Source organism: Macaca thibetana, chromosome 7 (assembly GCF_024542745.1).
Source record: "Macaca thibetana thibetana isolate TM-01 chromosome 7, ASM2454274v1, whole genome shotgun sequence".
NCBI classification, from domain to species: Eukaryota; Metazoa; Chordata; class Mammalia; order Primates; family Cercopithecidae; genus Macaca; species Macaca thibetana.
In genome coordinates, this window is record NC_065584.1 from 128,193,170 (window position 1) to 128,219,315 (window position 26,146).

The 26,146-nt window shown below is 43.2% G+C and overlaps 2 protein-coding genes across 38 annotated transcripts in view; both read left to right on the plus strand.

Moving 5' to 3' along the window:
* The window catches only part of HYPK (huntingtin interacting protein K), a 171,171-nt gene that overhangs the window by 110,948 nt on the left and 34,077 nt on the right, over positions 1 to 26,146 (plus strand). Inside the window, exon 1 of one of the 37 annotated variants that reach the window (XM_050799609.1) lies at positions 418 to 421. The exons of 32 other annotated variants lie outside the window; for them this stretch is intronic. The gene's annotated coding sequence lies outside the window, so the exon portion shown is untranslated. Of the gene's footprint in view, positions 1 to 417; positions 422 to 442; positions 447 to 8,672; positions 8,677 to 14,869; positions 14,874 to 26,068; positions 26,073 to 26,146 lie in introns of those variants that run through there. 4 more of the 37 variants (XM_050799619.1, XM_050799638.1, XM_050799627.1 and 1 more) reach the window with 4 other exon arrangements.
* PDIA3 (protein disulfide isomerase family A member 3) lies at positions 7 to 26,130 on the plus strand. Its single transcript, XM_050799511.1, has 13 exons — positions 7 to 395; positions 7,216 to 7,294; positions 10,080 to 10,197; positions 14,563 to 14,670; positions 16,192 to 16,321; positions 19,603 to 19,719; positions 20,040 to 20,165; positions 20,853 to 21,035; positions 22,588 to 22,696; positions 23,621 to 23,749; positions 24,351 to 24,430; positions 24,624 to 24,681; positions 25,695 to 26,130. The coding sequence occupies exons 1-13, from the start codon at positions 229 to 231 to the stop codon at positions 25,806 to 25,808; spliced, it is 1,518 nt and encodes a 505-aa protein (XP_050655468.1). The 5' UTR covers positions 7 to 228; the 3' UTR covers positions 25,809 to 26,130.

Genomic DNA, 26,146 nt, shown 5'->3' on the forward strand with positions numbered 1-26,146 from the left:
ACTCGGCGGTTACCAGCTGGTCCCGCCCGCCCGACGCAGGCGCCGCGCAGCCAATCGGCGGCTGCCACACAGCGGCCCGAGCCGGGCTTGGGGGTTGGGACCTCCGGCTGCAGGTCCGCCTGGGCCAGACGCGCGAGCGCAGGCAGCCGGTGTGTGGTCGCGCGCCCGACCTCCGCAGTCCTAGTCGAGCCGCGACCCTTCCGGCCGCCTCCACCCCACCTCGCCGCCATGCGCCTTCGCCGCCTTGCGCTGTTCCCGGGCGTGGCGCTGCTTCTCGCCGCGGCCCGCCTCGCCGCTGCCTCCGATGTGTTAGAACTCACGGACGACAACTTCGAGAGTCGCGTCTCCGACACGGGCTCTGCGGGCCTCATGCTCGTGGAGTTCTTCGCCCCCTGGTGAGTCCACTCTGCCGGGACGGGGGAAGAAGGGCCGGGCTGGGCCGGGGGCGAGGGCGCGGGGAACTGTTGGGCCTACGCAGCGCCGGCGCCCTTCATTCCTGTGGGCCCTTGCTGCGGCGGGCACATTTCTCATTACCGGGGGCTGGAGGCGCCTCGCCGAGAGCGGGGGAGTCGGTGCTGATCGGGAGAAGGAAAACCCGAAGGCTGCGCGCACGCAGGGCCTCATCCTCACCCTAGTGCTCTTGCGGCACTTCCTATTTGCAGAGGGTTTAGCCACCCCTTCCCCCAGTTCAGTGTGTAGCTATATCGTTTCTGCGTGAGTCAGTATTAACGTTCCTCCAGTCTACAGACTAGACATCCCAAAGCCTTGTAGTGGAAGCGGACGTTTCACCAGATGCACAAGTCCTGGATCCCTAGGGTATTTACTTTCCTCTTACCTCACACTGCACAGCCATTGGTTTCTAGCCAAGGTCACTGAGTGGCTGCAGAATGGTCGTAAGTGCTTTCTTGAGTCAGGTAATTTGTCCGTCACATGGTGTACAATTTCTCCCTTCAGCTGATCACTTACATCTCAGTCCCGGCAGACACCTCTGTCCAAAAGAAAAGAGTAGGTGAACAAGAATAATTCCATCAGAATCTGTCCATATTGTCCGTTTTAATTAGAATTTCTTTAAAATGTCAGGATTCCAATGAGAAAGTAACCAATATTGATTAAATACTCCACTTTAGGGTGACTTAAATGAACAAGGGTGTAAATTCCTTAGATAGAACTAATTCTAAATAAAAATCTGTTGGGGAGAAGGAAGAGCAAATAAGATTTCTGGCCCAGTCAACTTGAGTGGTTTTTTTAGGGGTGTGTGTGTGTGTGTGTGTGTGTGTGTGTGTGTGTGTTTAAAACCTCCAGATCATTACCAGAGTAAACAGTGATTCCTTTATCCTTGGGATAGCTTTCTATATATAATTCAATATATATAATTACAGTACTTAATTTTTCCCCTCCTGGTACAGTGACCCTTGGTTTAAAACTATCTGTGTTCAAAAATGTCGGTAAAAGTTGTATATAACTTTTATTTGCTTCAGACTCAGGTCTTCTCTTCTTAGCCTCAATCAACTAGCTCAGGGTTGCACGAAAAAAAGTCCTGTAGTAAAGACCACCTGAATCAAAGTGATGTACTAGAGTTGGCAAATTTTGTTTTCAGCTTGGACAGATTTTGTGTCCAGGGCATTTCTGGGGCTGACAGTACAGATTACACATATGGAGAGTTCTTATACATCTCTGGAACTCATGTTCTCTCTTAGGAACAACTCTTCCCAATTATATAATCATGCTGTTAGCTTTGAGGGGGTGTCACTAAATTTGTAAAAACTGGGGGTGTCACTGAGTTTGTCAGATCTGAGTGATGCTTTTTACTACAGGGGTCATGCAACAATTTAAAGTAGGAATTTTTGGAGAATAGTGGGCCACTAGAATATTAATTTAAAAAAGGAATTTTGGGGCTGGGCGCAGTGGCTCCTGCCTGTAATCCCAGCACTTTGGGAGGCCAAGGTGGGCGGATCACCTGAGGTTGGGAGTTCGTGGAGAAACCCCGTCTCTACTAGAAATACAAAATTAGCCGGGCATAGTGGCACATGCCTGTAATCCCAGCTACTCAGGAGACTGAGGAGGAGAATAGCTTGAACCCAAGAGGCAGAGGCTGCAGTGAGCCACGATTGTGCCATTGCACTCCAGCCTGGGCAACAAGAGTGAAACTCCATCTCAAAAAAATCAAAAAAAAAAAAAAAAAACAGAATTTTTTGTTTGAATTGAAAGGGGTCTTTCCTACTTGAAGTTGTTACACGTGCTACCCTAAGAACTACATATCCCATCAGGCACTGACTATCCCAAGAATTGGGTGGATCTCTGCTGTGGTGTCTGCTTTTAATTGGTTTAAAAGAAAAAGTCATCCTTCATGATGTCAGCAAGGAAGATGAGTTTTCTAAATGAGCAATTTGGAGTTAAAGAAGTCTCCTCTTGAGGTCTTTATTTCTTCACATTCCATTACAGTTTTTTTTTTTTTTTTTTTTTTTTGAGATGGAGTCTTGCTTTGTTGCCCAGGCTAGAGTGCAATGGCACGATCTCGACTCACTGCAACCTCCGCCTCTTGGGTTCAAGTGATTCTCCTGCCTCAACCTCCTGAGTAGCTGGGATTACAGGTGCCTGCCACAATGCCCAGCTAATTTTTTTGTATTTTTAGTAGAGATGCGATTTCACCATGTTGGTCAGGCTGGTCTCAAACTCCTTACTTCAGGTGATCTGCCCACCTCGACCTCCCAAGGTGCTGGGATTACAGGCGTGAGCCACTGCGCCCAGAGTTTTTGTTTGTTTGTTTGTTTGTTTTGAGACAGAGTCTCGCTCTGTTTCCCAGGCTGGAGTGCAGTGGCATGATCTGGGCTCACTGCAACCTCCACCTCCCGTGTTCAAGCGATTCTTCTGCCTCAGCCTCCTGAGTAGCTGGGATTACAGGCATGCAACACCAAGCCCGGCTAATTTTTGCATTTTAGTAGAGATGGGGTTTCACCATGTTAGGCTGGTGTTGAACTTCTGACTTCAGGTGATCCACCCTCCTCGGCCTCCCAAAGTGCTGGGATTACAGGCCTGCGTCACCTAGCCTGGCCTTGGTATTTTTATTTATTAACATTTCAGCTGGAAATGTTTTCTGACTCCTATATTCCTTTGTACAGTTCAGGAGTACTATCTTACAAGAAATAGTTAAAGAATCCTTAGTAAGAGTAAAATGGGGTCTGGTCCTGTTGTGCATGCCTGTAATCCCAGCAGTTTGGGAGGCCAAGGCAGGCAGATCACTTGAGATCAGGAGTTCAAGACCAGCCTGGCCAACATAGTGAAACCCCATCTCTACTAAAAATACAAAAATTAGCTGGGCGTGGTGGCGCACATCTGTAATCCCAGCTACTTTGGAGGCTGAGTCGGGATTAGAGACCAGCCTGGGCAGCATGGCCAGACCCCATCTCTACCAAAAAAGGACAAAAATTAACCGGGCGTGGTAGCACACGCCTGTAGTCCCAGCTACTCAGGAGGCTGAGGTGGGAGGAGCGGATCACTTGAGCCTGGGAGGTGGAGGTTGCAGGGAGCTGAGATTGCACCGCTGCACTCCAGCCTCAAGGACAGTGTGAGACCCTGTCTCAAAAAAGAAAGTAAAATGGACTTTTAAAAAAAATCTTATTCTCATCACAAAATAGACCTATTAAAGCAAGTTCTTTTTCCACTTTCATGTTTCAAGTGAAAGTGAAAGGTGAAAACTTGCTTGCTTGCTTTTTTTTGAGACAGAGTCTCTGTTGCCCAGGCTAAAGTGCAGTGGCACGATCTTGGCTCTGCAACCTCTGCCTCCAAGGTTCAAGTGATTCTCCTGCCTCAGCCTCCCTAGTAGCTGGGATTACAGGCATGCACCACCACATCTGGCTAATTTTTGTTTTTTGTGTGTGCGTGTGTTTTGTTTGTTTTTTTTAGTAGAGATGGGGTTTCACCATGTTAGCCAGGCTGGTCTTGAACTCCTGACTTCACCTGATTCTCCTGCGTCGGCCTCCCAAAGTGCTGGGATTTCAGGCGTGAGCCACTGTGCCTGGCGTAGTGAAAGCTTTCTTTGCAGTTGATTTTGTAGACTAATATTTCCATTATGGAGTTAATCTTCTATATATTTCTAAGGATAAGAATATCTCAATTTCTGTGGGGAAATAACACTATTTAAATGTTTGAAAATATCTGAAAATTTATTGATCAGTGTTAATATTTAATATTAAGTCCTCAACATCTATTTATGCTATAGATGTGTATGCTACCCTCTAGGGCAGTAGTAATAAATAATGGCCAGGTGCCGAGGCTCACGCCTGTAATCCCAGCACTTTGGGAGGCTGAGGCAGGCAGATCATGAGGTTCAGGAGTTTGAGGCCAGCCTGGCCAATATGGTGAAACCTTGTCTCTACTAAAAATACAAAAATTAGCCAGGCATGGTGGCAGGAGCCTGTAATCCCAGCTACTCAGGAGGCTGAGGCAGGAGAATTGCTTGAACCCGGGAGGTGCAGGTTGCAGTGAGCCGAGCTATGCCACTGGACTCCAGCCTGGGTGACAGAGCAAGACTCTGTCTCAAAAAAGTATATATATGTGTGCTAATTTCTTTACTTGTAATTCCCACCCCCAGTTGATCTTTTCAACATCAGCATTTAGCTCAAATTTTTTTTTTCCCTTCCCTGGACAACTAACTGATTGATCCTGCCTCTCTGTTGGCATCTAATAATACTCTGTCACCCCTGCCAGACTGGTGTTCCTATAAGGAAAGGACTATATCAATTTTCTTATCAAAGACACTTGATAAGGCACTTATCAAAAAGCACTTGACACATGGCACACATGATGAAGTGATGATTATTGGGTGATATATGTTAGAATTCATTATCAACTGCCAGGTGCCATCCCTGAGGATAGATAGAATTAATTATGTTTTAATATTTTCTAGGGGTGGGTGAAAGAAGTAGTGGTTAATCTTGAAGGATGTATGTTAACTGACTCGGATTTCCCTTAAATACCACCTGAGTTCCATTCCTGGTGGATTTGAAGAGGGGAGTTTCCTCCCGCCTCGTTGAAACTCTTTTTCTGGATTTGATGAGCTTATGGATATTGCCAGAGTTTAAGGCAGTGGATTTTAGTCCCAGCCTTGCAGCTTACACACACACCTGGTTGCTCCCCAGATTTCTAGAGATTCTCAATCTGTAAGCCATGCATACTTTTTTTGTTTTAATGCTCCATGGGTATTTTTGATAAGCATCTAGAGTTGACACCCACTAGCTTGACCTAGTAACTATTGTATGTGATTTTTTTATCTTGAAGTGTTTGAAGATAGTTGAAACGATTAACGCATAAATCTGTTGCCTCAGCCTTGACAACTACTATATATTCAACAGAAATCTCTCTTCTGTCTCTTTATTCTCATTGCTGCCACTCTGGTACCAGCTTTTATTGTCTGCCACATGAAATATACTATCTTCTAGATGGCTTTATTCTTGTCTCTGTTTTCTCCCTTTCTGTCAGTCTTTGACATTGCTAATTGATGTAGTGTTAGTACACATGCACACACATTTATTATCTCAAAAGAGCCCTTTACAGTTCTCTGAATGCATCACGCTTACTGGTATTTTACGTTTGCTCTGCTGTCTCCCTCATCTTAAATACCCTGCCCTCTCCTCTCTGAAGCGCTAAATCCTTCAAGACCCAGATCCAGTTGTTACTCCCTTTAAAATACATTTACTATGCAATATTAAAGAAATACAGAGGATATAATGAGTAATACCCTATTTCACACACATAAGATCTTATATCACTGATTTTGAGAGGAACTATCTTGTGTCTCACTGAGAAAGAAATACTACCATTGAAACTATAACATGACTGCAAAACATATCTTAATTTCAGAAAAAAAAATGAATCCGTGAAATACAGCATAAGGAATACCATTTGTTTGCACTCTGTCTGAAAAACATTGCCAGTACTTTGAAGTTCCCTATGTGCCCCTTTACCATCTTATACACTCCTTTATCCTGAATTTTATATTTGTCATTTGGTTCTTTTATACTTTAATAGGCCTCTTGAAGACCTTGGAGAATAAACTCTTATAGTCCTTTATTTTAAACAAGTTTTGGATGTACAATATCTCCAAGTCATCCATCACTTAATAAAATTACATAATTGACTACTGAAATATATCTGCTCAAGTTTCTTCTCTATTATATTATCTTTCTATTTTTGCTGTCTGTGGGGAGGTTATAGAACTCACCTTCTTAACGTGGTCCCTCTGCAACCCATTGGCTTTTGAAGACGTGATGTACAGCTGGTGCTGGCTGTATATACACTGATTAGGACTTTCTGGGCAGAGGAGCAGGTGCTTCTGATGGCCCTCTGGGAAAGGTATTCTAGTTTACATGTTTTGTTATCAGTTCTCATGGCCAGGTGAGCTGTGTAGCTGTAAAAATCAGGCCTGCCATCTAAAAGACAATATCATACTTGAGACATTACAGGGTTTCAGTCACAATTTTGTCACCTCCGAGACGGAGTCTTGCTCTGTCGCCCAGGATGGAGTGCAGTGGCACCATGTCAGCTCCCTGCAACCTCCACCTCCCAGGTTCAAGCGATTCTACTGCCTCAGCCTCATGATTAGCTGGGATTACAGGTGCCCACCACCACGCCTGGCTAATTTTTGTATTGTTAGTAGAGATGGGATTTCACCATGTTGGCCAGGCTGGTCTTGAACTCCTGACCTCAAGTGATCTACTCGCCTTGGCCTCCCAAAGTGCTGGGATTAGAGGTGTGAGCTTCAGTCACAATTTTTAACAACCACAATGCTGGTTTTCCAGGGAATTGTATTTTCCTCTGGGGAGTTCTATCAGAAATGGGATTATTTCTATCTTGTCCTTCATTCAGCCTCATTAATTGGTCAAAAGAGCATTAACCCATTCAACCCTCTTTAATAATGTGGCGTACACTTTTGACTACAGCTTTCATGACTTACTTATACTTTGTATTGAAAAAATAAAGCTGCCCTGGGTTGAGCCAGTACTATAGAGTCAACCTCAGTCTAGAGGTAGGACCTTTACCTTCTGAGAGTTCTGGTTTACTGTGACAATAATGAATGTTGTTCATGTGATGATTTTGCTTTTGGAAGTGTCTACTAGCTCAAAGGTAATATTATAGTTTGAGATTCTTCCTAGTGAGACAACATTAACAAATTCACAGGATTAAACTGAGAATTTGGCTTTTTTAATATGTATATAGGTGTGGACACTGCAAGAGACTTGCTCCTGAATATGAAGCTGCAGCTACCAGATTAAAAGGAATAGTCCCATTAGCAAAGGTAAGTACAGGTGGGTTCTTCACTAACGAATGTGAAGTATTTTAAAAAGTAGTTTGTTGTCTCAGCTTTGTTACTTGGAAAAAAATAACAGTAATAAATTGTAAGATTAACATTCATTTTCTATACTCTTATTCTGCTAAGAAGAGTGAATACTAGTTTCTGGGCAAATACTCAGCTGACTTAGTTTCAAAAGATTAAAAGTAGTGGCTGGGCACAATGGCTCATGCCTGCAATCCCAGCACTTTGGGAGGCCGAGGTGGGTGGATCACGAAGTCAAGAGATCGAGACCATCTTGGCCAACATGGGGAAACCCTGTCTCCACTAAAAATACAAAAATTAGCTGGGCGTGATGGCACATGCCTGTAGTCCCAGCTACTCAGGAGGCTGAGGCAGGAGAATTGCTTAAACCCAGGAGATGAAGGTTGCAGTGAGCTGAGATCGGGCCATTGTACTCCAGCCTGGTGAAACAGCAAGACTCCGTCTCAAAAAAAAAAAAAAATTAAAAGTAGTGAGACTAAGGAAATTACTGGCATAAGAAGTAAAATAAAATAGACCAGGTGTGGTGGCTCACAGCTGTAATTCCAGCACTTTGGGATGATCACTTGAAGCCAGGAGTTTGTTGCCTGGGCAACAAAGCAAGACCTCATCTCTACAAAAAATTTAAAAAGCTGGGTGTGGTGGCTCACCTGTAGTCCCACCTTCTCAGAAGGCTGAAGCAGGAGGATTGCTTGAGGCTGCAGTGAACTATGACCATACTACTGGACTCCAGCCTAGGTGACGGAGTAAGACCCTGTCTCTTAAAAAAAACAATCCCAGTACATTGGGAGGCCAAGGCAAGCAGATCACTTGAGCCCGGGAGTTTGAGACCAACCTGGGCAACATGGCAAAATTCCATCTCTACTAAAGATACAGGCAGTCTCCCATAGTACCAGCTAATCAGAGGCTGAGGTGGAAGAATTGCTTAAGCCAGAGAGGTTGAGGCTGCAGTGAGCTGTGATTGAGCCATTGCACTCTAGCCTAGGCAATAGAGCGAAACCCTGTCTCAAAAAAAAAAAAAAACCAAAAAAAAAAAAACAGAGTAGTAAAGTATATGGTAAATAAGAATTAAAGGTCAAATATGGAAGGCAGAAGTACAGCTGTAAAGGCTAAAATAATCATTGAGGCTGGGCACGGTCGCTCACGCCTGTAATCCCAGCACTTTGGGAGGCTAAGGAGGGCGGATCACTTGAGGTCAGGAGTTCGAGACCAGCCTGGCCAACATGGTGAAACCCCGTCTCTACTAAAAAAATACAAAAATTAGCCATGTGTGGTGGCAGGTGCCTGTAATCCCAGCTACTTGGAAGGCTGAGACAGGACAATCACTTGTACCCAGGAGGGCGGGGGTTGCAGTGAGCTGAGATCATGCCGCTGCACTCCAGCCTGGGTGAAAGAGCAAGACTCCATCTCAAAAAAAAATAATAATAATAATCTATGAGTAAATGAGCTCCCTAAACTGCCATATGATAATCACAATGATGGGAATATGAAAATGATATGAGGATATTGATGAAAATGTAACCAAATGGTCAACTGTAAACTTGTATTTGTTTTTACAATTAAAGTAAAGCTTCCAGAATGTTGCCATTCTGTAGTAAACCCGTAGTTGTTCTAGTCTAAAAGTTCATACCTCTGCCAGCCTCAAATAGTTCATATATAAGGCTATTTTTGGAAACTACTTTTAATCCTATCAAGCAGCTTGCCATAGGAAAAGAAATATTAATCACAGCCGGGCACTGTTGTGGCTCATTCCTGTAATCCCAGCACTTTGGGAGGCCAAGGTGGGTGGATCTCCTGAGGTCTGGAGTTCAAGACCAGCCTGGCCAACATTGTGAAACCCCATCTCTACTAAATTTACAAAAATTAGCCAGGCATGGTGGCGGGTGCCTGTAATCCCAGGTACTCGGGAGGCTGAGGCAGGAGAATGGCTTTAACCCTTGGGGCGGAGGTTGCAGTGAGCCGAATTCGCGCCGTTGCACTCCAGCCCGGGCAACAAGAGTGAAACTCTGTCTCAAAAAAAAAAAAAAAAGACAGATGCAATCACAATTCCTACCTGTGTGACTATAGACACGTTAATTTTCTGGATCTCAGTTTACGCATCTTAGAGCATAAGGATCATACTTCAGAATCTTGTGGAGATTAAATGAGATAATATATGCAAAGTACTCGTACCTGGGTTGGAGTAAGTGACTCATTCCAGGAAATTATTTTCCTTCTTCCTGATAGGTCTCACTAGATCTGTTATGTTATGGTATAGCCCAGATTCCAACTAGCTCAGGGAACATGTACAAGTATTGGTACCTTTGATACTAGCTCTAGGTGATTTACAAAATCAAATTATATTCCACCTAAAGGATATGTACCTCTATCTGTATATCCCCTTGGTGATAGTCGTAATCAAAGTAAGCCACTGTTAATAATTTAAGTGATTTATCCCTCATGTGTTCTGAGGCAGAAAAAAGATGAAGACCACTGCTTTAGCTAATAGAGACTCCAAGAGCAGAATTTAAACAGTAACTTTTGCATATTATGTGAGGCCCAGGAATCTCAGTTTTAAATAATTCCTTAGGCAGTTCTGATGTAGTTAGGCAAGCTCCAGTGTGCCTTTAAAATCTAATGTTCTATGGCATGTATGTCAAGAATTCCTTGATCCCCTTAGGATTTGACCAATCCTATTATTTTGAGAATATAGGAGGAACCTGCAGCAGATACTTGGCTAAGAAAATAGTTTGTGTATTTTGATCTTTAGGTTGATTGCACTGCCAACACTAACACCTGTAATAAATACGGCGTCAGTGGATATCCAACCCTGAAGATATTTAGAGATGGTGAAGAAGCAGGTGCTTATGATGGACCTAGGACTGCTGGTAAGGATCCTGAATTACATTCTGGAAACTAATGTTAAGTACCTTATTCTTTGTAGTGGAAACATAAAAATGTGTTTTTCTACACAGTGTACTTTCAGTCTTAAAAATTCCTCATCTAAAAGGTCAGTTAGTTTGGTGGTAACAAAAGACCTCTCTAAATGAACAGATTATATAAGTAATATAGAAAATACACAAACTTGATTTATAAGGTCAGCTCGACATTTTTTCATTTTACAAGTATTTATTGAGTATTTGTAATGGCATATTTAGAATATGCCAGATAGGCCGGGCGCGGTGGCTCAAGCCTGTAATCCCAGCACTTTGGGAGGCCAAGACGGGCGGATCACGAGGTCAGGAGATCGAGACCATCCTGGCTAACACGGTGAAACCCCGTCTCTACTAAAAAATACAAAAAACTAGCCAGGCGAGGTGGCAGGCGCCTGTAGTCCCAGCTACTTGGGAGGCTGAGGCAGGAGAATGGCGTAAACCCGGGAGGCGGAGCTTGCAGTGAGCTGAGATCCGGCCACTGCACTGCAGCCTGGGCTACAGAGCGAGACTCCGTCTCAAAAAAAAAAAAGAATATGCCAGATATTCTAAATATAGTAGGTGGTTGGTATTTATTGATAAAACAGACAAGGTCCCTACTCTTGTGAAGCTTACATTCTGGGGGATGAGGGGAAGAAGGCAACAAACAAGTTTTAAAAATACAGATGAGCTGGGTGCAGTGGCACGTACGTACCTATAGTCTTAGCTATTCAGGAGGCTGAAATGAGAGGCTCTCTTGAGCACAGCCTGGGCAATATAAGTCAGTCCCCATCTCTAATAAACAGTGTGGGCCGGGCTCGGCCCACACCTGTAATCCCAGCACTTTGGGAGGCTGAGGTGGGCAGATCACAAGGTCAGGAATTTGAGACTGGCCTGGCCAGCATAGTGAAACCCCATTTCTACTAAAAATACAAAAATTGGCGCTGGGCATGGTGGCACACGCCTGTAATCCCAGCTACTCGGGAGGCTGAGGCAGGAGAATCGCTTGAACCCGGGATGCGGAGGTTGCAGTGGGCCGAGATCGTGCCACAGCCCTCCAGCCTGGGCAACAGAGTGAGACTCCCATCTCCATAAAAAAAAAAAAAGCGTATGTGTCTCCATATATATATATATATATGGATAACCATCTCATACCCATTAGGATGGCTACTATTAAAAAAAATAATAAAATAGGCTGGGCGCAGTGGCTCACACCTGTAATCCCAGCACTTTGGGAGGCCAAGGCTGGCGGATCACCTGAGGTCGTGAGTTCGAGACCAGCCGACCAACATGGGGAAACCCTATCTCTACTAAAAATACAAAATTAGCCAGGCGTGGTGGCACATGCCTGTAATCCCAGCTACTTGGGAGGCTGAGGCAGGAGAATCGTTTGAACCTGAGAGGCGGAGGTTGTGGTGAGCCGAGATTGTGCCATTGCACTCCAGCCTGGGCAACAAGAGCGAAACTCCATCTCACTCACACACACAAAAAACAACAAAATAGCCAGTGTTGGTGTGGATGTAGAGAAATTGGAAACTTTGTGCACTATTAGGAATGTAAACTGGGACAACCGCTATGGAAAACACAGTATGGTAGTTCCTTTAAAAATTAAAAATAGCGCCAGGCATGGTGGCTCATGAGTATGATCCCAGGACTTTGGGAGGCCAAGGCAGGCGGATCATTTGAGGTCAGGAGTTTGAGACCAGCCGGGACAACATGATGAAACCCCTTCTCTACTAAAAATACAAAAATTAGCTGGGTGTGATGGCGTATACCTGTAATTCCAGCTACTTGGGAGGCTGAGGCAGAAGGATCGCTTGAACCCGGGAGGCGGAGATTGTAGTGAGTCGAGATCAGGCCACTGTGCTCCAGCCTGGGGAACAAAGCAAGACTCCGTCTCCAAAAATAAAAAAATAAATAAAAATAAAAATGGAAGGCCAGGTGCGGTAGCTCATGACTGTAATCCCAGCTCTTTGGGAAGCCAAGGTAGGTAGATCACTTGAGGTCAGGAGTTCGAGACCAGCCTGGCCAACATGGTGAAACCCCATCTCCACCAAAAAATACAAAAATTAGCTGGGTGTGGTGGTGCACACGTGTAGTCCTAGCTACTTGAGAGGCTAAGGCAGGAGAATTCTGCTTGAACCTGGGAGGTGGAGGTTGCAGTGAGCTGAGATCACACACCACTGCACTCCAGCCTGGGTGACAGAGTGAGACCCTGTCTCAAAAAAAAAATAAAATAAAATTACCATATATATGATCCAGCTTCTGTATACCCACTTCTGAGTATACATTAAGTCCTCACTTAATGTTATCAATAGATTCTTGGAAGCTGTAACTTTTAAGTGAAACAACCTATAACAAAACTTGGTGTTTTTTTTTCCTCATCAATGTTATAGGAAACAGTGTTATTCTAGGACTTGCTGTGCATTCTTTCTCTTGAAGTTGCAGTTTCTGAGAACGTATGAATAATGTTAAGTGAGGACTTACTGTATACCCAAAAGAAGATAGTTGTACACCTATATCCACAGCAGCATTATTCATAGTAGCCAAAAGTTAGAAGAAATCCAAGTGTCTATCAGTGAATGAATAGTAAACAAAATACGGTATATGCATCCAATGGAAGATTATTCAGCCTTAAAGAAGAAAATTCTGACTACATGCTGCTATATGATTCCACTTACATGAGGTAGCACAAATAGTATACAGAATTGTATGTTTAAAAATGGTTAACTAGGGCCGGGCACGGTGGCTCATGTGTGTAATCCCAGCACTTTGGGAGGTCAAGGTGGGCAGATCACGAGGTCAGGAGTTCAAGACCAGCCTGGCCAGCCAACATAGTGAAACCCCGTCTCTACTAAAAATACAAAAAATCAGCCGGGTGTGGTGGCAGGCGCCTGTAATTCCAGCTACTTGGGAGGCTGAGGCAGGAGAATCACTTGAACCCAGGAGGCGGATGTTGCAGTGAGCCAATGTTGCAGTCGCGCCATTGCGTTGCAACCTGGGTGACAAGGGTGGAACTGCGTCTCAAACAATCAAACAAACAAAAAAAATGGTTTAACAAGGCTCATGCCTGAATCCTAGCACTTTGGGAAGCTGAGGCAGGTGGATCGCTTGAGCCTAGTAGTTGGAGGCCATCCTGGGCAACATAGTGAGACCCCGTCTCTATAAAAATACAAAAAGCTAGCCAGGTGTGATAGTGCGTGCCTGTAGGCCCAGCTACTCAGGAGACTGAGGAGAGAGATCTGATTGACCCTCCTGGGAGGTCGAGGCTGCAGTGAGCAATGATCATGCCATTGGACTCCAGCCTGAGTGTCAAAAGGAGACCCTATCTCAGAAAAAAAAAAAAAAAATTGGAAACAAATGTCCATCAATTTTGTAGTTGTGTCTGGTTAAACTGTGGCACTTTTATAGTGAAACACTATGCATTGTAAACAATGTTTCTGTTAAAAAGAAAACAAAACTTTTTAAAACAATAATAACGCTATGCCACTGTAATAAAAGGTTAAAGTAGCTCTTTATATATAATTGCCTGTTTATGCATAAAATGTCTGGAAGGATATACAAGAAACTGAAATCTTGGCTGGGCGCAGTGGCTCATGCCTGTAATCCCACCCAGCACTTTGGGAGGCCAAGGCGGGTGGATCACGAGGTCAGGAGATCGAGAACATCCTGGCTAACACGGTGAAACCCCATCTCTCTAAAAAAAATACAAAAAAGACTGGGCGCGGTGGCTCAAGCCTGTAATCCCAGCACTTTGGGAGGCCGAGACGGGCAGATCGCGAGGTCAGGAGATCGAGACCATCCTGGCGAACACGGTGAAACCCCGTCTCTACTAAAAAATACAAAAAAACTAGCTGGGCGAGGTGGCGGGTGCCTGTAGTCCCAGCTACTCGGGAGGCTGAGGCAGGAGAATGGCGTAAACCCAGGAGGTGGAGCTTGCAGTGAGCTGAGATCCGGCCACCGCACCCCAGCCTGGGCGACAGAGCAAGACTCCGTCTCAAAAAAAAAAAAAAAAAATTAGCTGGGCGTGGTGACGGGCGCCTGTAGTCCCAGCTACTCGGGCGGCTGAGGCAGGAGAATGGCATGAACATGGGAGGCAGAGCTTGCAGTGAGCTGAGATTGCACCACTGCATTCCAGCCTGGGCAACAGAGTAAGACTCCGTCTCAAAAAAAAAAAAACTGAAATCTTATATGGAGGAAACTGGGTGACTAGGGACAAGGGTGGCAAGAAAATTTCGTCATATACCCTTTTGTACCTTCTGAATTTTGAATCATGAATAATTGCCTTCTCAAAAATTATAAATAAGTTGTGTTGTTACAACTTTTATTTTGACTTCTAAGATGGAATTGTCAGCCACCTGAAGAAGCAGGCAGGACCAGCTTCAGTGCCTCTCAGGACTGAGGAAGAATTTAAGAAATTCATTAGTGATAAAGATGCGTCTGTAGTAGGTAAGTAGCAAATATTAAACCGTGCCACAGAATCATCAACTTGATTTCCAAAACCCTCCATGTCTGGGAAAGCCACAGAATTAAAGCAGTTAAGGAAACCTTGGGGCAGTTGAAAAGGCAACTGACAGAATTGGGTTAGCAATTAATATAATGTACTATAATGCATTATATTATTAGTATATAATGTAATTATAATGTGGGGGCAATTGGTGTTTTATTTGGGTGGGTTTGTGTTCTTATAGATGTGAAGGTTTAATTTCAATTAAAGGACTAGGAGGGGTGGGCATGGGAGAAAAAATAAAGGACTAGGATAGGAATATCTTCAGCATTTTCTAATGCTTCTTAAACTCTGAGATTTAACTCATATAATAAGGTAGTTATGACTGAAAATAAGGTTTTAAGGTCGGAAGATACAAGTAAATAATACAACTCTGCTATTTTCACAATAATTAGGGAACTTAAAAGTTAAAATCAGATTGCTAGGATTTGTCTTGTTTTTGCAGCATTCATTGCTTTCTCATGTGTTGCAATATCTCATTTTTAAATGACATGAGCAAGTTAAACACTTTCTGCATCTTAGATGTTCATTGTTTTGTTTTTTAAATGTGATATATGATAAATTTGACTAAAAAATAAATATAAACATAAAAGCTATGTTTGCACTTCTCTTAGTCTCCTAATTACTGTAATAAAACTGACTTTTGCTGGGCGCGGAGGCTTACGCCTGTAATCCCAGCACTTTGGGAGGCTGAAGCGGGCAAATCACCTGAGGTCAGGAGTTCTAAACCAGCCTGACCAACATGGAGAAACCTTAGTCAGGCGTGGTGGCACATGCCTGTAATCCCAGCTACTTGGGAGGCTAAGGCAGGAGAATCGCTTGAACCCAGGAGGCAGAGGTTGGGGTGAGCCAAGATCGCGCCATTGCACTCCAGCCTGGGCAACAAGAGCAAAACTCTGTCGCAAAACAAAAAACAAACAAAAAATACTGACTTTCTGGCAGCAGAATATGGTTTACTGTTTAAATTTGGCCAAAAGCCACTTTTTATCACCTAAATTTTACTGATTCTTTTTATTTTACAAGGAGTTAGCATGTATTCATTAAACATTTATGTTTTAGTCACTTTAGTCACTTTAGAAATGAGTAGTTCTAAAGACAAATACAGAGAAAGAAAAAAATTGGGTGAAGTGGTTTACAGTTTATTTTGAGGTATCATCTTAATCCTTCTGATACCTGAAACTCTTAAGTTAAGCAATTTGCCCGAATTTGTTCAATTATGGGAAAATAGAATGAAGACTTGAACACTGACAAATTTTCTCCCTTGGCTCTCTCAAGAAATGTGTCCGTAAAGGGTAGAGGGAAAATTCTCATCCTAAATATTGTGCCTGTCTGAGGTAGTCATGACAAAGCAGACCCAGTCCTCAAAATAGAACGAAACCCTTGAAAAATAGACGTTTACGGTTTGGAATATCTATCTGTTAGCACTTATTGCTTCTTCCTTGTGTTTAATATTTTCTGTATAGGTTTTTTCGATGATTTATTCAGTGAAGCTCACTCTGAGTTCCTAAAAGCAGCCAGCAACTTAAGGGATAACTACCGATTTGCACATACGAATGTTAAGTCTCTGGTGAACGAGTATGATGATAATGGAGAGTAAGTGATTGAGTTGAATCTCCGGACGAAGTATTATTGTGTGAACTGGTGTGATTGATTGACTGATTGATTGATTGGGACAGGGTTTCACTCTGTCACCCAGCACTTTGGGAGGCTGAAGCGGGCAAATCACCTGAGGTCAGGAGTTCTAAACCAGCCTGACCAACATGGAGTGCAGTGGTGTGATCTCTGCTCACTGCAACCTCCGCCTCCCAGGTTCAAATGATTCTCACGCCTCAATCTCCTGAGTAGCTAGGAGTACAGGCACGTGCCACCATACCTGGCTAATTTTTGTATTTTTAGTAGAGACAGGGTTTCATCATATTGCCCAGGCTGGTCTCAGATTCCTCTGCCTCCCAAGGTGCTGAGATTGCAGGCATGAGCCACCGTACCCATCTGAATTGGTCATTTTTATACCTAATTTTTCCCAAGGGTTTATTGAGTACTTTCGAGGCATTATGCTACATGCCAGAAACTATTGCTGCCTTCAAGGAACAACCCTCTATCTAGTAAAGGGAGATTGTATACATGAACATATGTAAAAATGAAAGTATAAGTATATATAGAACTATATGCAGAGTGGTTGGAAGTACAAAAGAGGGAGTGATTGTTTTTCTTCTTTTGGGGTAGGTGGGTAATATCAGAAAAATTCATAGAGGGGGTGACTCTTTTTTTTTTTTTTTTTTTTTTTTTTTGAGACGGAGTCATGCTCTGTCACCCAGGCTGGAGTGCAGTGGCCGGATCTCAGCTCACTGCAAGCTCCGCCTCCCGGGTACACGCCATTCTCCTGCCTCAGCCTCCCAAGTAGCTGGGACTACAGGCGCCCGCCACTTCGCCCGGCTAGTTTTTTGTATTTTTTAGTAGAGACGGGGTTTCACCGTGTTAGCCAGGATGGTCTCGATCTCCTGACCTCATGATCCGCCCGTCTCGGCCTCCCAAAGTGCTGGGATTACAGGCTTGAGCCACCGCGCCCGGCCTTTTTTTTTTTTTTTTTTTTTTTTTTTTTATTTTTTGGTTTGTTTTTTTTTTTTTTTTTTGAGACGGAGTCTCGCTCTGTCGCCCAGGCTGGAGTGCAGTGGCCAGATCTCGGCTCACTGCAAGCTCCGCCTCCTGGGTTTACGCCATTCTCCTGCCTCAGCCTCCTGACTAGCTGGGACTACAGGCGCCCACCACCGCGCCCGGCTAATTTTTTGTATTTTTAGTAGAGACGGGGTTTCACCATGGTCTCGATCTCCTGACCTTGTGATCCGCCCGCCTCGGCCTCCCAAAGTGCTGGGATTACAGGCGTGAGCCACCGCGCCCGGCAAGGGGGTGACTCTTGAAGGATGAGGTTTTTTCTGGAAGGTTATAGCCTTTGAAATAAAAATTATTCCAGATAGAGCACCAGGAGTGAAGGCCTTGAAATGTAAGATAGCCTAGGCATGTTGGGGCCCATAGTACTGCTGGAGTATTGTTTGTGATTGAGATAATGAAAGATAAGATTGGAGTATTAAGCAAAGACCAAATTATAAATTTTAAGTGCCATACAAAAGAGCTTAGATTTTATCTTTTAGACATTTGAGAGCCATTGAAAGACTCTGGGCTGGGGAGTAATGCCTAGTGTTCTATTATTGGAATACTAAGCTTGTGGGAGTGGTAGCCTCCTGCTCAAGGTCATTGCCAAGGTCTGATCTTTCACAAAAACAATTTACAACCTCCCACATAAATGGGTTAAATTTGTGAAGAAGTCACTGGCAACCACATGATAATGGTTTGAAGGGGGAATGGTGAAAGGCATTCAAAGGATTCTAAGGAGAATTCCAAGGATTCTAAGGAGAATCTAAACTGAGGATGACTTGTGAGAGTCTAAACTCGGTCAACAGCATTAGTGGCAATGGATAGGAAGGAGTGAGTATAAAAAATGTAAACAATAGTCACTAACCATGTGTGAAAAGGAGAAGATTTAGAGTAAGTTTGAGTTTCTTGTTTTTATTTTTTTTTTTTTTTTTTTTTTTTATTTTTTATTTTTGAGACGGAGTCTTGCTCTGTGCCCCAGGCTGGAGTGCAGTGGCGCGATCTCGGCTCACTGCAAGCTCCGCCCCCCCGGGTTCACGCCATTCTCCTGCCTCAGCCTCCCGAGTAGCTGGGACTACAGGCGCCTGCCACCTCGCCCGGCTAATTTTTCTTGTATTTTTAGTAGAGACGGGGTTTCACCGTGTTAGCCAGGATGGTCTCGATCTCCTGACCTCGTGATCCGCCCGTCTCGGCCTCCCAAAGTGCTAGGATTACAGGCTTGAGCCACCGCGCCCGGCCTGTTTTTATTTTTTTCAAACGGAGCCTCACCCTTGTTGCCCAGGCTGGAGTGCAGTGGTATGATCTCGGCTCACTACAACCTCTGCCTCCTGGGTTCAAGTGATTCTCCTGCCTCAGCCTCCTGAGTAGCTGGGATTACAGGTGTGCACCACCACACCTGCCTAATTTTTGTGTTTTTAGTAGAGACAGGGTTTCATCATATTGGCCAGGCTGGTCTCAAACTCCTGACCTTTGGTGATCTGTCTGCCTCAGGCTCCCAAAGTGTTGAGATTACAGGCGTGAGCCACCACACCCAGCCTGCTATTGTTTCTAAAGGTTTGAAAATCTACTCTAACCCCCTTTTGAGATAATGAAAAAGCTGAAGACCAGAAGGATTAAATTGAGACCTGGTCCAATGTGTTTGGAATTAGTTGGGGAACTATGATTAGAACCACGTTCTCTTAATTTTCCAACCCAAAATGTATTAAACCCTATACCCAATTATTGCACTTAAGATTAAGGTGGTTAGCATCTTAGTGTTAATGAGAATGTCATGTTGCTGAATCTGTGGTACTAGAAAAGAGTCCTTGTGTGCTTAGATATTGCTAGTTAAAAGTGGCAGCAAAAGTAGATAGTCTGAGCATTATATGAAACATGGGGGCTCCGCCTGTAATCCCAGCATTTTTGGAAGCCGAGATGGGAGAATCACTTGAGCCTGGGAGTTCAAGACCAGCCTTGGTAACATGGTGAGACCCCCATCTCTATAAAAATTTTAAAAAATAAAAAATTAGTTGTGCATGGTGGTGCACACCTGTGTTCTCAGCTATTTGGGCAGCTGAGGTGGGAGGATCACTTGAGCCTGGGAGTTCAAGGCTACAGTGAGCTATGATCATACCACTGCACTCCAGTCTGAGCAACAGAGTGAAACCCTATCTCAAAAAAAAAAAAAAAAAAAAGGATGGGAGACAGTTCTACTGTTATCTGCCTACTGAGACTTTTTTTTTTTTAAGGGGTATCATCTTATTTCGTCCTTCACATCTGACTAACAAGTTTGAGGACAAGACTGTGGCATATACAGAGCAAAAAATGACCAGTGGCAAAATTAAAAAGTTCATCCAGGAAAACATGTGAGTACTTCTTTGTATCTTGTCTGGGATTTATTTGCTTGATTTTAGTTTGTTTACCTCAGTTATTAAGCAGAGCTATATTTTGGCTTAAACGGTCTATTCGGGGGGATTGTAATAATAATAGTTTGAGTTTACATTAAAGCAGTAATGTATGGGTGTTAGAACTCCTGTTGTCATCCTGTAAGGTATATATTGCTCAGTACTTGTCCTAAATGTTGAAAATCTCTTTCCTTCATAAATGCTATCAGTTACTTTGTGGCAACTTTATGATATAGCTAAAAACTTGCCAAGCCAGTTGATAATGGATTATTTCATTTCAGTTTTGGTATCTGCCCTCACATGACAGAAGACAATAAAGATTTGATACAGGGCAAGGACTTACTTATTGCTTACTATGATGTGGACTATGAAAAGAATGCTAAAGGTTCCAACTACTGGAGAAACAGGTAATAAGAATTATGTTTTTCCCACATGGACAAGTTTACCCAATGTATAAACAGTCCCTTCTAACTATCTTGTTGTTTCCTTAAGAATCTGTAAAACAATAAATGGTTCCTTAAGAAGCTGTAAAAAAAAAAAAAAATTAAAATTACTGTCCTGTTACCATGTGTGGTATAAGAGCAGGAAAGAATGGGAACATTTGGCTTCCAAAAACTACATTTGAAGCCATAGGACAAATAAACTGTTTTCAAAATCTGTTGGGCATGTATTTCATAGGTGTTTCTTTGCTTTGTGACACAGTGACTCTAAGTAGAAGGTGGAAATTTGATATAAAATGCACTTAAACATTGTGCTTACTTGCACATTTAGACTCTCAGTGCATTTTACCTTTACAAATTTTCTTTTCAGATCAGTCATTATGCCTAAAACAGATTTCAGTTGTATATTACAGCAAGATTTAGCAGGAATGCACCAGTTGATTGGGCATCACCAATTTGCCAGTGAAGTTCAGTAAGGCATTGAAGTATATCATAACCCTGTGTCAGGGCCCAGAAGCTCAGACTGTTCAGACTGATTCCAGAAGGCTAGAACTATAGAAGTTAGTCTTTGCTTTCCAGTCACTTGCTGCTTAGTTTCAAAAGTGCTTGACCACCCTGTATAGTCTTGGCACAAATGTCTCTTGTTTCCCACAGGGTAATGATGGTGGCAAAGAAATTTCTGGATGCTGGGCACAAACTCAACTTTGCTGTAGCTAGCCGCAAAACCTTTAGCCATGAACTTTCTGATTTTGGCTTGGAGAGCACTGCTGGAGAGATTCCTGTTGTTGCTATCAGAACTGCTAAAGGAGAGAAGTTTGTCATGCAGGAGGAGTTCTCGTGAGTTGCTAGTTGGGCTTTGATTCTCCAAGGCATTTATTAAAGCCTTTTATACTACAAAGGATTTCTAAAGAACAATAACCCTGGAATGTGAAGATAGGTCTTTTAATCAAGACCTATGACTGTCGTTTTTCTCAATTTAAATATAGATACTTTAGGCCAGGCACAGTGGCTCACACTTGTAATCCCAGCACTTTGGGAGGCCAAGGCGGCAGATCACCTAAGGTCGGGAGTTCGAGACCAGCCTGACCAACATAGAGAAACCCCGTCTCTACTAAAAATACAAAAATTAGCCAGACACAGTGGTGCATGCCTGTAATCCCAGCTACTTGGGAGGCTGAGGCAGGAGAATCGCTTGAAGCTGGGAGGCGGAGGTTTCAGTGAGCCAAGATCGTGCCATTGCACTCCAGCCTGGGCAACAAGAGTGAAACCCTGTCTCAAAAAAAATAAATAAAAATAAATAAATACATATCGATACTTTAAGGATTATGATCCTTAATGAATTCTGAAAACTAATGAAAGGATGGCAGGTTGGAATTCTTACATAATTCCACTTGGTCATTAATTGCAGATAAAGGCTGAGCACAGTGACTCACACCTGTAATCCCAGCAATTTGGGAGGCCAAGATATGTGGATCACTTGAGGTCAGGAGTTCGAGACCAGCCTGGCCCACATGGTGAAACCCCGTCTCTATTAAAAATAAAAAAATTAGCTGGGTGTGATGGTGTGCACCTGTAATTCCAGCTACTAGGGAGGCTGAGGCACCAGAATCACTTGAACCCGGGAGGCAGAGGTTGCAGTGAGCCGAGATCACGCCACTGCTCTCCAGCCTGGGTGACAGAGCAAGACTGTGTCTCAAAAAAACAAAAAAAGATAAGATTGGACAACCTCCTTTGGGCCAGATGTGGTTGCTCACACCTATAATCCCAGCACTTTGGGAGGCTGAAGCAGGAAGATCACTTGAGCCCATGAGTTTGAGGCCAGCCTGGGCAACATAGCCAGACCCTGTCTCTAAAAAATTGAAAAATCCAAAAAAAGATTGAACAGCCTCATTGATACGGATGTCATTTCAAACCAAACCATTCCCCCCTCATCCCTACAGAATGTATTTTCTTTTTGAAATACCACATGAGTCTAAAGTAAACTCAGAATCAGGAAGATCTTAAGACCCCAGAAACAATTTTTATCCTCACTTTCTGAGATTTTGGGAGATTGAGACAAGAGAAAATATTCCTTGTGAGACAATCAATAAAATGAAATACTGTAAACACACACTATCCTCCAGAGCAATAAGACCTGGTTCTTTTACAAAAATGAATCTCTAGCAGACCAATGATTCTTTCTCTGAACTTTGAAATCCACAAAGAACACACTAGAAATAAAAAACGGTTTGTTTCTTCAGTCTGTAGTTCTGCATATTGAGAGATAAGAGTTCCCCTTTTTTTTAGCCTTGAAAAGCTAAAATACATAGTAACTGTTCAAAGCAATTGCTATAATTTTCTCAGTGGTGGGAACAGATTAACAAGCCTTACCCTTGTTTTCCAATTGTAGGCGTGATGGGAAGGCTCTGGAGAGGTTTCTGCAGGATTACTTTGATGGCAATCTGAAGAGATACCTGAAGTCTGAACCTATCCCAGAGAGCAATGATGGGCCTGTAAAGGTGAGGTACTGACAGCCTCATCAAGCTATGAGCAATTGCCTCTCCTCGTTTCTTTGTTCCAAAACTGTGGGGTCTAAATGAAGACTTCATTGGCCATCTCTTTTTTTTTTTTGTCCTTACTCCCTGAGTCATAAAATAAGCATTGGCAGGCCAAGCGGTGGCTCATGCCTGTAATCCCAGCACTTTGGGAGGCCAAGGCAGGCAGATCATGAGGTTGAGAGTTCGAGATCAGCCTGCCCAACATGGTGAAACCCCATCTCTACTAAAAATACAAAAAAATCAGCCAAGTGTGGTGGCGGGTGCCTGTGTTCCCAGCTACTTGGGAGGCTGAGGCAGGAGAATCACTTGAACCCGGGAAGCAGAGGTTGCAGTGAGTCGAGATTATGCCACTGCACTCCAGCCGGGGTGACAAGAGTGAAACTCCATCTCAAAAAAAAAAAAAGCATCGGCAGGGCTCATAATGCTTGGTAGGGGCAAGAGTATAAAGCCTGCATAGAATTTTCTGATGAAATTTATATTGGGCTAAGTTACTCTTGAGGATAGAGCAACCCCTAAGAACAGTGTGTTACTTTGAATTTTTTTATAGAGATATGGTCTTACTCAGTTGCCTCAGCCTTCTGAGTAGCTTGGACTGCAGGCATGTGCCACCAAGCCTGGCTTGAAATTACTTTAAGGAACGGTTGGGTAGCACTTCTATATCCTGTAACTTCCTGAACATAGTTTGATAGGTGACAGACAAAGGAACGAGTTGGTATCTAGTGAATGACAACATCTTTAATCTGTAAATGTGATTTGGGTTTCTATGACTTACTTTCCTTGGTAACACATCAAATTAGAGAGGGATTGGGTCTAGAAACAAATACAGCTTGTGAATTTATTTTTTTATGTTACCTTACCAACTAGAGATTCTTCTATGTTTTCCAGGTAGTGGTAGCAGAGAATTTTGATGAAATAGTGAATAATGAAAATAAAGATGTACTGATTGAATTTTATGCTCCTTGGTGTGGTCACTGTAAGAATCTGGAGCCCAAGTATAAAGAACTTGGAGAGAAGGTAAGTATGAACCCTATTCTGAGGATAACATTTGAGCGGGAGCAAAGTTTATAAATGTATTCAGCATTGGCTCATTTGCTTGGTTCCTAAGTACTTGTAGATTTTTTTTCCCAATTACTTGCTGTTTACTCACTTTCTCTTGACTGCCCCCTAGTGCTCCAGCCTGTGCAGTGCCTGAGATACCCACTTTTAACATTCCATTCCTCAGGCTCAATCTAGATAATAGTTCAAAATATCTAAGAACTTCTGAATTTTGGTAATGGCTTACATGAATCCATATGGTTCTTCATCTTAAAACATTTGACTTAGCCCCTGTAATGTCTTATTTAGACCAGGTAAATTTGAAGGTGGCAATATGTAGTCTTAATACAAGAGAAAAAAGGGAAGCTTGTGGAAAGTGAGGTACTACCATCTGCAAAGCACTCTTCCCACCTGAACAGCAGTTTATCTGCTGGAATTACAGGTGCGCACCACCACACCCAGCTAATTTTTGTATTTTTAGTGTTTGAAGAATGAGATTGTTTTAAGTCTTGAATTGACTTAAGTGTCCCTCTGTCACTGAAAATTTGAAATGTAAACATTTAACCTGTTTTATTAACAGCTCAGCAAAGACCCAAATATCGTCATAGCCAAGATGGATGCCACAGCCAATGATGTGCCTTCTCCATATGAAGTCAGAGGGTAAGTGGATTAAAAATTAACAAAAGTGTCTAGGCAATTGATTGGAATAAAGCTTGTAACCACCAGGAAATCATTACTAGACACAGTCTTCATATTCCAGTTGAAGGAAGAACCACTGATTCCTTCTTGGCTTAAGAGTTCTGCACATGAGCCCACATAACTGCTTCAAATTAATAAATGTTTCTTTCCCCAGTTTTCCTACCATATACTTCTCTCCAGCCAACAAGAAGCTAAATCCAAAGAAATATGAAGTAAGTGAATTGTCCCATATTCCCACAAATACATACACAGACATAAACACACACTCTTAAACATAGTTCTTTAATTGGGTTGGTTTATTTACTTATTTAATTTTATTTATTTTTGAGACGGAGTTTCGCTCTTGTTGCCCAGGCTGGAGTGTAATGGCGTGATCTCGGCTCACCGCAACCTCCACCTCCCAGGTTCAAGCGATTCTCCTGCCTCAGCCTCCCAAGTAGCTGGGATTACAGGCATGTGCCACCACCCTGGCTAATTTGTATTTTTTTTTTTTTTTTGAGACGGAGTCTCGCTGTGTCGCCCAGGCTGGAGTGCAGTGGCCGGATCTCAGCTCACTGCAAGCTCTGCCTCCCGGGTTTTTACGCCATTCTCCTGCCTCAGCCTCCCGAGTAGCCGGGACTACAGGCGCCCGCCACCTCGCCCGGCTAGTTTTTTGTATTTTTTAGTAGAGACGGGGTTTCACCGTGTTAGCCAGGATGGTCTCGAACTCCTGACCTCGTGATCCGCCCGTCTCGGCCTCCCAAAGTGCTGGGATTACAGGCTTGAGCCACCGCGCCCGGCCGTATTTTTTTTTTATTATTATTATACTTTAAGTTCTAGGGTACATGTGCATAACGTGCAGGTTTGTTACATATGTATACTTGTGCCATGTTGGTGTGCTGCACCCATCAACTCTTCATTTACATCAGGTATAACTCCCAATGCAATCCCTCCCCCCGCTAATTTGTATTTTTAGTAGAGATCGGGTTTCTCCATGTTGGTCAGGCTGGTCTTGAACTCCTGACCTCAGGTGATCTGCCCACCTTGGCCTCCCAAAGTGCTGGGATTACAGGCGTGAGCCACCACGCCAGGCTAATTGGGTTTATTTAACTAAAAACTGTTTAAACTCTCATGGTCAGTATATGTGGCTGCTAATGTGCTTTTACAAACTCAAAAGTCTTCCTGTTTGGAGCAGATCAGGGTTATTTAAAAAGTTACATTTTTAAGGTAATCTTTCTGTTTTCAGGGTGGCCGTGAATTAAGTGATTTTATTAGCTATCTACAACGAGAAGCTACAAACCCCCCTGTAATTCAAGAAGAAAAACCCAAGAAGAAGAAGAAGGCACAGGAGGATCTCTAAAGCAGTAGCCAAACGCCACTTTGTAAAAGGACTCTTCCACCAGAGATGGGAAAACCATTAGGGAGGACTGGGACCCATATGGGAATTATTACCTCTCAGGGCTGAGAGGACAGAATGGATATAATCTGAATCCTGTTAAATTTTCTCTAAACTGTTTCTTAGCTGCACTGTTTATGGAAATACCAGGACCAGTTTATGTTTGTGGTTTTGGGAAAAATTATTTGTGTTGGGGGGAATGTTTTGGGGGTGGGGTTGAGTTGGGGGTATTTTCTAATTTTTTTTGTACATTTGGAACAGTGACAATAAATGAGACCCCTTTAAACTGTCTTACTTTCCAC